Source organism: Labeo rohita, chromosome 2 (genome assembly GCF_022985175.1).
Source record: "Labeo rohita strain BAU-BD-2019 chromosome 2, IGBB_LRoh.1.0, whole genome shotgun sequence".
NCBI classification, from domain to species: Eukaryota; Metazoa; Chordata; class Actinopteri; order Cypriniformes; family Cyprinidae; genus Labeo; species Labeo rohita.
The window spans coordinates 31,967,364-31,982,267 of record NC_066870.1 but is presented as its reverse complement, the minus strand read 5'-3'; the positions used below and the strand labels follow the sequence as shown (position 1 = coordinate 31,982,267).

At 38.1% G+C, this 14,904-nt stretch overlaps 1 protein-coding gene across 1 annotated transcript in view; it reads right to left on the bottom strand.

Moving 5' to 3' along the window:
- Positions 1-803: 803 nt before the first annotated feature.
- camsap2b (calmodulin regulated spectrin-associated protein family, member 2b) overlaps positions 804-14,904 on the bottom strand; it is a 48,377-nt gene continuing 34,276 nt past the window's right edge. Inside the window, 14 exon segments of the mRNA XM_051129023.1 lie at positions 804-2,402; positions 2,890-3,008; positions 3,283-3,392; positions 4,469-4,534; positions 4,716-4,812; positions 6,760-6,851; positions 6,853-6,981; positions 7,611-7,747; positions 8,966-10,790; positions 11,836-12,084; positions 12,373-12,442; positions 12,608-12,633; positions 12,739-12,823; positions 12,906-12,996. Of these exon segments, the coding sequence (XP_050984980.1) occupies positions 2,106-2,402; positions 2,890-3,008; positions 3,283-3,392; positions 4,469-4,534; positions 4,716-4,812; positions 6,760-6,851; positions 6,853-6,981; positions 7,611-7,747; positions 8,966-10,790; positions 11,836-12,084; positions 12,373-12,442; positions 12,608-12,633; positions 12,739-12,823; positions 12,906-12,996 (3,393 nt within the window). The 3' untranslated portion in view covers positions 804-2,105.

Below are 14,904 nucleotides of genomic sequence, written 5' to 3'. Positions count from 1 at the left end.
AACCAGTGCAGGTTGACTCTTAAAAGTATGACTCTTTTGAACCGACTCTTTTTAGCGAATCTAAAATACACAGTGCGACTAGTCCGACTCTTTAATGAATCACTCCTAAGACCCGGTTCTTTTAAGTGAATCAAACGATGACTCTTATGAGTCGGTTCTTTTTTATGAATCTGAGGTACAGCGCGACCACTCTAGTCTGACTCCCCAATATATTATTCTTATAATTCGGTTCTTTTAGAGACTCAGAAATCACACAGAACGACCAGTGTAGTCAGACTCTTAAAAGTATGACTTTTTTGAACCAGTTCTTTTTAATGAATCTAAAACACACAGCGAGTGTTCGGTCCGAGTCCCGAACAAATGAGTCCAAAGCGCCGGTTCTTTTTAGTGAATCAAACACATTCAAAAGCTTTCAAACTAACAAAAAGACTCAAATCAATCACTGTATTGACGACGATTTCAATATGCGTATCCGTAGTTTTTGTTTATGCATTCTAATGAATTAAATAAGTTGATGCTTTATTAGTTTTTTGTTTGTTGCATTGCACCTATGCTGCCTTTAAGAAAACTGTAAAAGATCATTTAAAATATGTTTTGCACCATATTTTTTCACTGATATTATCTCTTCATTTGTAAATAAAAATTGTGTTGCACTTCAGTATTTACTCAACAGTTTCATTAATAATTATAATACTGCTAGTAAGGAACCAGAACCAGAATGGTTACATTTTTAATGATTCCCATCCCTACCCATAATTACTCAAGTACATATTAACACTGGATCATAACAGAGGGGAAAAATAGATCAAACACATAAAGTTTTGGTTGTAAATCTGTATTTATCTTGAGGTTAACATTCAAATACAACAGACAAAGCATATGATGAACAAACAGCGAACATGACCCGGAAAAAGATTAGACAGCGTGTGGAAATGAACATCTCTCAGCAGAGCCTACTTCTGCTCTTATCACGCCCCATCGTACTTGCACCCGTTAAACGTCATCTTTTTCATATGAAAAATATCAGTAATATTCAATGGCTTAAAAAATATGCTTAGTATGTAAAACTATATCTGTACAGCATCAATAAATTCAAACGATGATTTACTTCACTTAGTAAAAATAACAAATATCTTTCGATTCTTTTGCACCTGAAGACAAAACGTGTTATCAGACGACAGCCTGCCCAAATAATCCCAGCTCTTTAAAATGCACTTCATGATTAAAAACGAGTTACCACATGATTTAGCAATAATATGCACCATCTCTTTGAAAGCTTCATTATATGATATTCAATAACTCAGTGTTTCCTCTGTATTATTCTTATGGAAATTTACTCAAACAGTCAGCTAAACTGATCTGTCTCTCTAAAATGTATGTTTCAATCATACATTGCACCCAGATATTCTGGATCGTGACGCTAGCGATAGCAACATATCTAGGAATGTATTAGCTAATATGTTTAGTATTGGTCCTCAACTTGAACAGTTAAAGGCCCCATCATTACATTTACACCACATACAGAGTAACACGAGCGTGTTCATTTTATAGAAAGAGTCTTGAGCGAACAGCTCTTACTGTAGCTAATTATACACACGTTCCTCTGAAATAGCAGTTGCGCAACAATTACGAATCCTACCCAAAATATAAAAAACACAGACATTAAATAAAGCAAAAAACTGAAGTTCCAGTACATTAAACGCTTCTTCAACTGCATGACCATGTGTAAAGTTAGTCTTCAAGTGTAGTATGCCCCCTAATATTCTTTTACACCTGCATTTCCACAAAAACAAAAGAAGCAGATTGTGTATCTTCATACGATGCAATGACTTGCTCATAAACTCTGTGCGTTAAGCATTGCATAAAAGACACGACAAGACAAGCATAAGGCCACAAAATAGAACGTTTAAAATAAAAAGTACGTAAAAGCGCATCCGTCAGTGCTGCAAACAAACACACACAAGCGTGTGTGTACTGTAGAACAAGAAGGTCTCAAATTTGCCACAAATGAACATCCAAAGCCCGCAAAAGTGTTTCTTTACATTCAGGATGTGCATCGGAATGTCCAATAGGCAGGAACAGATATCTGCCAGAAAGCTGTGAACTTATTTGAGCAGTTTTTTGGGTGTGATTTGTTTCTTGATCTGCCAGAGGTGGCTGTAGATGGTGATGGCGTCTACACTAGCTGACATGGTCTTGGCGGGGATTTTGCTGAACTGTTTCTTATCCGAGCTGTACTTGTAGAGGTTCTCGATCATTTTGGGCGTGATGGTCTTGGGCCCGATGCCAGCCAGCTTGTTGATCTCCTCCGCCTCTGGATAATATGTGTACAGAGAGCGAAATTGACAGCCAGTGTCTCTGAACAGAATAAGGAAGTTGTTGGCTTCGGTTTTCTCCATTTCCTGGGAAAAAATAAATCAAATACTTATTATTCACTTATTCTTCAGGCTTTAAATGACAATCTAGACCTCTAAACAAAGTAAATCAACAGTTAAAGAGTTCAAAGGCCTTAAACGTGGTAGTTGCGTTGCTGTTCATGCAGGGTCAGAAAGCTCTCGAATTTCATAACAAATATCTTAATTTGTGTTCCAAAGATGAACGAAGGTCTTATGGGTTTGGAACGACATGAGACTGAGTACTTAATGACAGAATTTTCATTTTTGGGTGAGCTATCCCTTTAAGTATGTAGAAAGACTCATTTAATCTCTTCATATTCCACAACTCCATAGTAACCTAGTTCAATAGTAACCTTTTAATTCACCACAAAGATTAAATTGAAATAGAATTGAGCTCCTTAAAGAATTATGTTTTTTAGATTAGCATCAAACTGCACACTACTCAAAATATATTTTCTCCAGCAATGTTTCTGCAGCATTTTTTTCTCCTCACCTCCAGGATTTTGTTCTTCTGTCCCTCATTGACGCGGCCCGCGAGGCAGCAGTGAGCCAGTGCGTTCTGGATGATGTATTTATTTGATTTAGCACTGGGTTCCTTGTACAACTTTGGCCCTAGAGAGGAAGACACATAAGAATTAGAGGAAGCTGTCAACATCTGTGTGCAGACTACTGTTGAGGTTCAAGGTTATGACAAGGTTATAAGGTTCAGTTAGTTCTACCCATTTTAAATGTCAAAATTCAGTGTGTTCAGTTTAATGTTGGGGTAAATGGCATAATGCAAGTTAGCAGCTGATATACAAAAAGTCTCTTATGTTCATCAAGGCTGCATCTGATTAAAAATACAGAAAATGTAATATTGTGAAATATGATTACAATTAAAAATCACCTGTGTATTCTGCGTTAGACGCTGCAGACGATGTTGATTCAAGCTCCCAGTTCTCTCCATTTCCACTTATGGATGGACACGGTGACAGAAAGCCCTCTGTGGACTCTGGCCTGAAAATACACAGACACACTTAAAATAGCTATTTTATAAAGCCTGAAGTGCTCATTTAACAGGTGGCCCTTATTGCTGCTGGAAAAAACAATGTTTCATATAAAATCAGCTGCCCAAAAATAGTAGTAAGCATAACTTCACATACTGATGTTGAGAAGCTGAAAGCAGGAAGAAAGAAAGCGAAGCATGGATGAAGCAAAAATAGCTACTCTTTGCTCTAACAAGGTGCAAGTTTCCAACAACTAATTCAAGTAATTTAAAAAGACTAAAGTGAAAGACAAAATTCTGAATGACTTGCCATAGACATCACAGACAATCCGAATCTGTGTGATGTTTTTATACAGCATGATTCTGTTGCAACCTGATGGACTGACAGAAAGTCTTGTCGCTGGACAGAAACTAACATGGAAGTGGTATAATTTATTACTTGCACCTGGTTAAAGGAACAGTCCATCCAAAATTGAAAATTCAGTTATTATTGACTCACCCTCATGTCATTCTAAGCCTGTATGACTTTATATCTTCTGTGGAACACAAAAGAAGATATTTTGAAGAAGGTTGGTAACCAAACAGTTTTGGGTCCTATTGACTTCCATAGGATTTTTTTTGTCCATACTAAGGAAGTCAATGGGACCCAAAACCTTTTGGTTACCAACATTCTACAAAACATCTCTTTGTGTTCTACTGAAAAAAAAGAAAGTCATTTAGGTTGGAATGAGATTTTCATTTTTGGGTGGACTATCCCTTTAAGACACAACGTTAAACTGAGTTTCTTAAACAATTGCCAAAACATGAGACATTTTCTGTTGCTGTTATGATAAAGTAGCCAAAAAAATCACAAATATATACTGTAATACAACAAAATATGAACACAAAGACTGGTCTGCCACTGATCGTTTCATAACAAATGATTTAAAGATGATAATAATAGAACAGTTCATTATGTTCTACTAATATGCAGATGAACCAGTGATCTGTCCAAGCAAATGAGTTTGTCCAGCGCACAAGCTGAAATGACAAGCCGTCTGAGCGCTGTGAGCTAATGACATGGGTGTGATGCTGTCTGCAAACTGACCTTCCCTTTCTCCCTTTAGGGGAGCTCAGAAAGAAACACAGACTGCCAGGAGACAGTCTGCTGCCTCTGAGCAACCAGAGAAAAGACAGAGATACCATAGACAGAGGAGGACAGAGGGTTATGAACACGACAACAGAGATGTGTGTCAGTACTTATTAGTACAAGAGTGTGACATTTATAATCTTGACAAAAGATTTTTGAATTATCTTTTACAGGGAAGGTAACAGTGAACTGGACATGATCTCACCTGGATGTCCTCTTATCTGATTGGACGCTCTCATTGTCTGCCAAGTTAAGGGAGGCGAGTGATAAGCTGGACACGGAATATCCACGAGGTCGTGACCCTGAACACACAAATACACATGCATATACAAGTACATAATTGGCATAGATTTTCTTTTAGACAGTTTCAAAAGCACTTTTGATATTACAAGAGAAAATTAAGCGTCTAATTGTTATGTTATTAAAGGGAACTCCGGGTATTAAGACTTGTATGGCTTAATATAACGTAAATGATGTCTCTTACTGAAGTATGCTGAACAACCCATGAGAGATTTATGTTATTTTAAAAATCTACATCATTTTATACATATTTTGGATTATGGGGGTGCCATTATTTTGCTTGAATGAAATGGTTGCTATTTTTACTGCAACAGCACAGAAAATAAAATACAATGCCACATTGTGCGGCTTTTGGTTGTAATTATTAGTCAAAGGGCAACAAGAAAAGCAATGTAACTCTTCACTGCTTTTCTAGCATTAAGAAGAGGAGAAAAGAATGGGAAGATGCCTGTAGACGAATAAAACTTCCTACAGTTCTGTGCCTTTTTTCTCTCCACTTCAGCTCTGATGCCTTTAAGGCTTTTAGTAGACCACAGCTACTGAAAGAGCTTGCAAAAGGCAGAGACAAGAAACGTTAGATGCCATCTTGGCAGGATGTAAACATGCTGACGCTTGTCATGAAGCCGCAGCCACTGAAAGAGTTTTTCAGCATGGATTTCACTCGACATTCGGGGTTATTTAGATTCCCTGTGGTAAAAAAGCGATGGTACAGCATGTGTTTTAAGCCTATGGTTATATCCATCACCACCTGCAAGCTCTTTCAGTACTGTCATTGTATCAGTATCTTATTTTCTGAGTTGTGTTGCAGTAAAAATAGCAACAGATTGCCTAGTAGCTCACTGAGTGCAACCATTTCACATCATCATTAAAAAAGGTTCAAACATTCACTGATGCTCCAGAAGGATACACAATGCATTAAGAGCTGGGGGTGAAAACTTTTGGAATTTGAAGATCAAGGTAAATTGTATTTAATTTTTCTTCCAGGAAACATGCAAGTATCTTCTGTTGCTTCTGAAGGGCAGTACTAAACGAAAAAAATGATATTTCAACAAAATAAGAAAAATTCATCCCGTTCAAAAGTTTTCACCCCCTGGCTCTTTGTGCATCGTGTTTCCTTCTGGAGCATCTGTGAATGTTTGAACCTTTTTAATAGTTGTGTTTGAGTCCCTCAGTTGTCCTCAGTGTGTAAAGATGGATTTCAAAATCATACAGTCAGTTCTGGAAAGGGTTCAAATATGCAAAAGATGTTGGAAAACTCAAGAACCTGCAGGACCTGGAGAATTTTTTTTGAAGAACAGTGCTCAGTTAAACTTTTCAGAACAAACAAGGGACTCATGAAAAACCATCACAAAACCCAAAAATTCATAATTTCATAAATCATCCAGGTAACCACATACAGTATGGTTTGAAGGGGGTTATTTTAATAATTTTGTCTTGTGAACTACATGTAAACATCATTTATGCAAAATATCTTACTTAGGACAGTACTAAATAAAAAATAACACGCATTTTGTAAGATCCCTCTTATTTTGTTAAAATTATTCACATTTTCACAGATTCTGCAAGGGGTTCCTAAACTTTTGCATGCCACTGTATATAATTATTAATGTTACTAAAATGTTTTGTTGTTGCTGTTTAAATATTGCTAAAGTATAATTAATAAAAAAAATACAAATAGAATTACATGTATTATTAAATAAATTTAAATAATATAAATAAATAAAAATAATTACAATTAATAAAAAGTAATATTTTAATGATTTTAATATTGTTTAAATAATATTTAAATAATTAAAAAGAAACAAACAAACAAAAAAAAAAAACAGTAAAATTAATAAAAAGTAATATTTTAATGATTTTAATACTGATGAAATAAAAATGTTAGGGTTAGTAAGTAAATAAATAAATAACACTGACTCGAAGGCTGACAACCTGGATTCCCATCATACCTGTGGTTGTCCGTACTGGAGGTTTTGGAGACTCCATGATGTCTCTGTGCATAGATTTGGGGCGTGGCTTCTTCTGCTTGACACTAGGGGGGGCGTGGCTTAATAACACTGTCCATGTCCTCCATCAGTTTCAGCTGCTTCCTTCTCAAATATTCATTTTTTATATAATCCCGTCGTGCCTTCTCCTCCTCCTTCTTCTGACGTTCCTCTTCCGCTTTCAATCTGATTAAGGATGCAGAGAATACAAGTACGATTAAAAAGATTTCCTTAAATTTGATTTTTTTACAAACCATTTAAGATTCTTTTAAATACAGAACCAAAATGAGTGAATGTTGGAAGGAAGATATTTAAATTTTAATTTTTGACATCACTCAGAAATGTTCTGGGAAGATTCGAACTTCAAATGCTTTAAAATATTTTAGTAAAATTTAGTTAAAAAAACCCATTTTATTACTACATATTGTTATATTGCTGAATATAAATGAAAACAAGTTCTCACTACATTTATTTAGTGACAAACAACATGAAAAACATGTCCTTAATATTTTTTAACTGTGCATATTTTTTATTGTGCATATTGTTTAAATCTTGCTTCACACATTCAGCATTAACTGAGCAGAAAATAAATAGATAATTATATATCGAAAAAAGGCTGCAAATATGAATATAGAATATTTTGAATAGCTATAACTATTATGTATATTACACTTTCAATATTTCTGGTGCAAACTGATTTCTGTGAGCATGACGTGTTGAATTAGCTACAGTGCCTGTCATTATGTGACTTTGTTTTCTATCATTGTGTAGTTCTCTATTATTGTGTGATGTTGGAGTTGTGGTGTTTTTCATACCGTGCTGCTTCCTTCTTCTGTTCCATCTCGGCCTCCTGCTGCTGTTTCTTGATCTGCATATCTTTCTCCCGCCGTAGCCTTTTTTCCATCAGAGCTGCTTTCTTCTGTGCAATATCCTCCTCTGCCTTCAGGTCATCCTGAGACACAGCAACAAAAACAAACAATCATTCAGTCTGACATAGACCCTCATGTGCAGCTGGGTGTATAAGACATTTTTAAAATACAGACAGTTTTGAATAAGTGCTTGCTTGAAATGAATTGCACATTAAAATGGGGTTAAACACATGCTGAAGCCAGAACAGAGCACCATACACTGTCACCTTTTGTGTCAAATACAAAGAATGAAACAAACTGCTAGTTTTGAATGTTTTAGAGAAATACTGTTAAGTATAGCATTAAAATCTAATTATTGTAAATACCTCAAATAAGTTCATTCAAATTATTTTTTTATTTTCTTCATTGCTTTAAGCTTTAAGTTATTTATATTCAGTCTTTTACAGGCCACAGACCCCTACATGATCATTCTGTTGTGAGGCACCCTTATCCTAAATTTTAAAAGGCAGGTAAAAAGAGGTTAAAAAAAAAAAAGGTAAAAAGACTGTAATACAAAAAATACAAACTGTATTTAAAAGGCAATATTTCTAATACAGTTAAGGTCAAAAGTTTACATACACCTTGCTCACTGATGCTCCAGAAAGAAAATAATGCATTAAGAGCTGGGGGTGTAAACCTTTGAACAGATGAAGATGTGTAAATTATTTATTTATAAATAATTTTGTCTAAATGTCATATTTTTCCCATTTAATATTGCCCTTTAGAAGCTACAGAAGATACTTACATATTTTCCAGAAGACAAAATAAGTTAAATTTACTCTAATCTTTAAATTCCAAAAGTTTTCAACGGGGTCATTTTTATACATTCAACTATTATTTTCTCTATATGTAAACACCTTTATGTTAAATATTAATTATTAATTAATCAGTACTAAATAAAAAATAACATGCATTTTGTATGATCCCTCTTTTTTTAACATTTAACATATATTTAACAATTAACATTTTGCAGATTCTGCAAGGTGTATATAAACTTTTGACCTAAACTGTAGTTTCTATTACTGTAAATTATTACTTTCTACTGTACTGATAATTTAAAATGTATTTTTATTAATTATTTATTTACATTTTTTTTTTTTCAGATTACAAAACTAGTTTATTAATTTATTTATTATTACATTGGTTTTCTCTAAACTATAGACCCCAGTCTGAAAACCCCCGATTTAGGCCACTTCCTTTATACATGAGTGCTTTCTCCTCTTCGAGTCCTCATACTTCCTAAATAAATTTCTGATTCTCACCCTATAGAAGAACCCACAGCACATCTTCTGGTCTGGTCTAGATTCTGGTCCAGATTCTGGTCCATCCTCGGTTTCTCTTCTGCTCTCCAGACCATGTCCATCCAGAGGCTTTAGAACAGAGAGAGGAACCTCAATCAGATCCTTCTTCTCATGCGACTCTTCTTCATTTCCTGCCGAATGGTCCATTGTCGGCTGAGACAGAACCTTAGATGTTGGTGCACTTGTGATTTTGTTACTCTTTCCACTGTCCTGTTTTTCCTCTTCTTGCTTTTTATTCACCTGAGCAGAAAGCGAATTTGCATCTGCTTTTTGTGCATCTTTGGGCTCTTGCTTACATGGCTTTTCTCTAGCTGTGTGGTCGTCGTTCGAAGGTCCCTCATCATGTCCCAAATAGGCGAATGAGCTGGACTGCGATTGACTTGACAAAAAGCGTCTAAGTCGAGGCAGACTGTCTACTGACTGTGGCGTGTTGAGCATCCGGCTAAAGGGGGTAACCTTCAACTCGCTGGGCCTTGGCGTTCGTGGGGTCCTTGCGTGGAAAGACGCAGACTTCCTTTTGATCGTAGAGGGCGAACGATGTGTTGTGCGCGGCGAACCGGTGGATGACAAAATGGGGGAGAGCGACCCCACTGAACCTCGGCCAACTACGCTGCTGCTGCGAAGCTCCCGCAGCTGTTTGCGTGGCGACGGATCTGGTGGCGAAATCACCCAACTTTGGTGTTCGCGCATCTGCATGATGCGTTCCTGCTGCTGCGCCAAGCGCTGCATCTCCGACTGTAGGAAGTTCAGAGACGTGTTTAGGCGCTCGATGGAGCGTGTATACTCTGCCAGGTCCACTTCCACGGCTGCTTCCTCCAGAGGTGATTTCGGTGGTGCGCCATCTGGTCGACATCTCTCAAGTCTAGAGTCTGAGTTAATTAAATTCAAAGGTGTTTTTAAGGGTTGCGGATCACTGGTTTGTTTTTCCCGACCATCTGGGCCTTCACTGTCGCCACCTAGTGGCGACACGACTCCTTTACGCTTGACCACATTGAGGAAGGCGGTCCTGCCCATGCGCTGCCTGTGACGTGTGAAAGCCGCTTCTACTTTTTTCTTCTGCGCCTCAATGGCTCTGCGTTTCTCTTCCAGCTTCATTTTCAACTGCACCATCTCTGACGCCAACAGGTGTGAAGGATCACGAGGGGAGGTGATGCGAGATGGGCTGCGCGCATCAGGAGTAACCGAACAAACTGTTCCGGTCGCTCCTGGAGTTGGGACATTCAGGTCACCACTCTCAGGCGTGTTACCGCCACTCCCGCTACTGCGACCATCAGCGTAATTTAATTTACGAAACTTCTGTTCAGCGAAGCTGGTCATGCGAACAGCTGAGCCTAATGAGGAGGCCGTGCTGGTGGCCAGGGAGCGCGTTTCCAAAAGGTTTGGACACGGGCTGCCGGATGTCTCCGGAAGTGGACAGGAACGAGCATCGTAATCCTGATCCATGTCCGAATAGTCCTTCAGGGATGAATCCTCATCCTGTCCATCTTGGATATCCTCGGTACGGACGTGGATTCCAGTGTCCATGTCAGTAGAGGTGGAATTTAGGTCTGGTTCATCTGCTGCTCTGGCCTTGTTAAGCGAGTCCTCTGGATCATTTGGATCAGACGCGGAGTTGTTGGAAGATGGGTTGTGCAGGAAAAAGGCGCTGTCCCCAGATGGGGGCTGCAAGCTGCTGTGGGGTCGCTCAGAGTCATGGATGATCTTCAGGGCTTCTTCTATACTAGGAGTGTTGGGCTGAGGGTCGTACGGAGGGCTTGGGTTATCTGCCGATACACCATTTGAGTACCTGAAACATGGGATATTCATTCAGTTTGAGACAACTCTTAAGATCTGGATAACCATTACTTCAAAATACTTTCTTTTATATTCCTAAAAAAAAAGCAGCCTGTCTCAGAAGCTAATCTACAGTGAAAACCAGAGCCATGGTTAATGGTGAATTTATACTGAAGCGGACTGAGAGAAGATCAGGCATTTTTAATGCATTCCTACAGAACCCAAGCTTCATGTATACGGACTGTGGGACTGCCAGTGGACTGGAGAAAGTGTTAAGAGCAGCAAATATATGTGAGATCAATATGAGTGACATTGGTCCTAATCTTTTCAAAATATGCAGACTGTGCTGATGTTTCAATTGGAGTGGATGCGTAAGTTATATCGTTTACACATTGGACGCATTGTAGTTGTTGCACTTACGCAAAATATTGCAGTTTGGATGCTTTCATTTCATCTTATCAGTGTACCAAGGTCGGAAATTCACGAGGGCTTGTGGCAAAATGAACAAAAATGTCCCTGCACAATTTAACAATGTATTACAGCTGTTGTGATTAAAATTAAATGTATGCAAAAAAAACATTTAGATTGGCTCACACTGGATCAGATTGCTTATATGCGTTTTGTGCAGCGCTGAGCCTTATAACCAATTAAATGCATTTCAGCTGAACTGCATTGGCCATTCAGGTTAATCAATGCTGAAAACTGATAATCAGGTTAATCAATGCTGAATAATAATCAGAGACATCAATCAGCACAGAAAATGTGCAGTAACTTCATTATAAACAACACAGTGAAGATACAATGTAAATTAAAGATTAATTTTGTAGTTTCAGTGATTATAGCAGGAGTTTTTGCTTAACTTGTTCTAGACTTGGCTACTGTCATGGACCAACATGTTTGTCTATGAAGCTAGAACGTGATGTGCCCAAAACAAAACAAAAAGGTTTTATATTGTTTTCTATATCGATATTAATAATCAATATTACAATATAGAGAGCAATAATCTATAATAATGATTTTTTCGTTGAGTTGGTGACAAAAAGGCACAAACGATTTACCCAGCGTAGTTTCCCAGACGATGTCTGCTGCTCTGTTTGTTGGATTCCTCATCATCCTCCTCACGTATTTTGCTGTGGGCGTTCCCATTAACAGGCTGGAACGAGAGATTCCTCCGCATACCTCGGGTCGCATGGTGAACTTTAAAACCCAAACCCTCAGTGCTTGCCGATCGGCTCAGTCCACGTCCTGAAGATGAACTCATGCTGTCATCAAGTGGAATCTCAAATGATATGCCATGAGCTGAAGACCTGAGGTAAAGACAAACAGTTACACATCTGCAGCAAGCAAAAGACAGTGTTAGAGAGTCAAATGCATAGACCAGGGGTGCCCAAACTCAGTCCTGGAGGGCCGGTGTCCTGCAGAATTTAGCTCCAACCCCAATTAGACACACCAGAACTAGCTACTCAAGCTGTTACTAGGCATAAGCATCCAAGCAAGTATTTTGAGGCAACTTGGAGCTAAACTCTGCAGGACTCCAGCCCTACAGAACTGAGTTTGGGCACCCCAGGAATAGACAGTTTGTAGAGGGCACGAACCGTTTCTCTTTAGGCCATGTCCCCACACATCCGTCCACATATGACAAAGAGGATGCCCGCCTGATAACTGCTGTGAGAGAAAGAAATACTCATTTACTTGTTGTTTATTCAGTGCATTCAAGCTATAAATGATATCAGTATGTGTGTTAGATCTATGTTTTAGTAGTTGGTAACGTGAGGTGCTAAATCTCTTCTAAGTTCTATGAAAATGTGACATAGTTTTTTGAAATCTTACCCGAGCTGTCATTTTTAGGTTGTGACCTAAAGGATGAAATTGTTTGGAATATAAATTTCGACTTGCATAAATTCATGATAAATATTCAAATTCTTTGTAAACATCAAACTTGTATTATATTAAAGACAAACCTAGAGTGGTCCGGACTGCCTGGTCTGTGGATCAGGTTTTGTTTGGTTATGGGAGCCATTTTATTGGACTGAGATGGGTCAGAAACTACAAAAGAACAGATGCAAAGTTGATGTTAATAAAAGGCATGAACACCAAACATAATGACACCAAGCGGGACAGACATTACCTTTGGTATTGAGTGTGCGGGGCTGAACAAAAGATGGTTTCACAACTTCACACCACCAGAATAGCTCTGCCATAAACACAAGGTAGTTACTCTGAAAACACACAAACACACACTAAAATTAATGAGAAGGAAATGAAGACTAAACTCTCTGCAATCTTTAAAGGGATAGTTTACCCAAAAATTATTTTTTTTTGTTTATCTGCTTACCCCAAGGGCATTTAAGATGTAGGTGTTTCTTCAGTAGAACACAAACAAAGATTTTTAACTCAAACCGTCGCAGTCTGTCAGTCATATAATGGCAGTCAATGGGATCCACAGATTTGAGAGTCAAAAAAACATCCATAGACAGAATCAAATTAAACCCTGCGGCTCGTGGCGATACATTGAGGTGTTAAAAACAACATGAAACAATCGGTCTGTGCAAGAAATTGAACAGTATTTATATCAGTTTTTACCTCTGATTCACTGCAATGTCCAACTGTCCTGAGCATGTTCACAACAGCACGTCAGCGTGCTCTGGCAAAGTAGGCACGGAAGCGATCTGTCGCGCGTATATGTCACTCATTGTTTACACAGTTCAGAGATTGTGGGTACGACGGCTACTCAAAATAGTAATTACTTGTGTTTATCCTGATTTTTGCCACTGATTAAAAACTAAAAGATTACGTTTGCTTGCGCAAACCCATCCGGGAGTGTTGACTTTTTACCAACTCCCAACTTTTGAGCCTGATCGTATATGCCAGAGCATGTTGACGGGTCACGCACCGGCTGTTGTGAATGCGCTCAGGACAGTTAGACATTGCGGTGGATCAGAGGTAAAAAATGATATAAATACTGTTCTGTTTCTTGCACAAACTGATTGTTTCGTGTCTTAAAGGAGAAGTTCACGTGATGGACTTCAATGGTGCCCCTATGTTTGAACTTCCAAAATGCAGTTTAAATGCAGCTTCAAACTTCCCCAACTTCAAAATCGTCCTACATCGCTGCAGAAGTACCGACCCAGTGCTTACAAAGTGAACATGCATAGAACATCAAACGCCCTTTACAAAAAAAAGGCAAAACAGCGATGTAGGATGATTTTGATGTTGAAGAAGTAAACAAGACAGAGTTTTTTGACATACCCTAACTGTATTGACCCAGATTACACAGACTACGCATGCGCATCACAGAGACCAGACAAGACAAGCATTTTTTGGTTAATTTATTTTGAAAATGACTGATCATTTCGCTAGGATCATTTAGAGCCATTTAAAGCTGCATTTAAACTGCATTTTGGAAGTTCAAACTTGGGGGCACCATTAAAGTCCACTATATGGAGAACATTCCGGAAATGTTTTCCTCAAGAAACATAATTTCTTATCGCCTGATGAGAGAAAGACATGAACATCTTGGATGACAAGGGGGTGTGTAAATTATCTGTACATTTTTGTTCTGGAAGTGAACTTCTCTTTTAACACCTCAATGTATCATCACGAGCCGCAGGGTTTAATTTGGGTTTGTCTGTTCATGTTTTGTTTTTTTTTGACTCTTAAAGCCGTGGATGCCATTGACTGCCATTACTGTATATGACTGACAATCTGCAGTGGTTTGAGTCAAAAATCTTTGTTTGTGTTCTACTGAAGAAACAAAGTCGCCTACATCTTGGATGCCCTGGAGGTAAGCAGATAAACATCAAATTTTCATTTTTGGGTGAACTATCCCTTTAAAAACAATGAATGAAAAGCCCAGCATGTTTGCGATATGCTGGTCTTGTAATGTTCCTTTATAACCACAAGGTGTCAATGTTCTCCTATAGGTTGTAATTGACTCTTTCTAACATCAAAAAGCAAGTTAATGGCCACTGTATGTATATACTATGCAGTATATACTGTGTACTGCCTACTACTTTAAAAATGTGCTGACTTTTAAAAATTATGAAACAGTATGAGTTATTACTTTAGGTATTCTTTGCATACATAAATTTTCCATACTACACACAGTACACACTATATACTATGCA